Source organism: Cladophialophora carrionii, assembly GCF_000365165.1.
Source record: "Cladophialophora carrionii CBS 160.54 unplaced genomic scaffold supercont1.7, whole genome shotgun sequence".
In the NCBI taxonomy this organism is placed as follows: Eukaryota; Fungi; Ascomycota; class Eurotiomycetes; order Chaetothyriales; family Herpotrichiellaceae; genus Cladophialophora; species Cladophialophora carrionii.
The window spans coordinates 1,258,893-1,259,471 of record NW_008481832.1 but is presented as its reverse complement, the minus strand read 5'-3'; the positions used below and the strand labels follow the sequence as shown (position 1 = coordinate 1,259,471).

The window sequence follows — 579 nt, the reverse complement described above, 5'->3', positions numbered from 1 at the left end:
TTCCCATACTCATACCCATTCCCATACTCATACCCATTCCCATACTCATACCCATTCCCATACTCATATCCATTCCCATACTCATACCCATTCCCGTACTCATACCCATTCCCATACTCATACCATACCCTGCTCATCTATCCCTTGGTCTCACCATTCGTATTCTTCCCCGGCCTCTCGCTCTCACACACACACTCTCTCACTCACTTATACCCTTTCATCCTCTCGCTGATCCAGGCCTTGGTCACATTAACGCCCGGGTATTCGACCTCGAATAAGATGCGGATACTCTCTGCGTCCTCACCGTGGCGGGCCTTTTCGCGGACAAAGGCGTCGTGCTTGGTCGTCCAATCAGGAGGATGGCGCGGTTTCGGCGAGATGGAGGATTTCTTCGAGGACGACGACGACGTTGCGCAAGGCATTTTCGAGGGCTTGCTGGATGGATAGAAACGAGTTTGAAGGAGATTTGACGATTTGACGGTTTGACGATTTGACGATTTGACGATTTGACGATTTGACGATTTGACGATTTGACGATTTGACGATTTGACGATTTGACGATTTGACGATTTGACGATT

General features: G+C 49.1%; 1 protein-coding gene across 1 annotated transcript; it reads right to left on the bottom strand.

Moving 5' to 3' along the window:
* Window positions 1-203: 203 nt before the first annotated feature.
* G647_08524 (uncharacterized protein) lies at window positions 204-422 on the bottom strand (the record flags this gene model as incomplete). Its single annotated transcript, XM_008732833.1, has 1 exon — window positions 204-422. The coding sequence occupies one exon, from the start codon at window positions 420-422 to the stop codon at window positions 204-206; it is 219 nt and encodes a 72-aa protein (XP_008731055.1).
* Window positions 423-579: the final 157 nt, after the last annotated feature.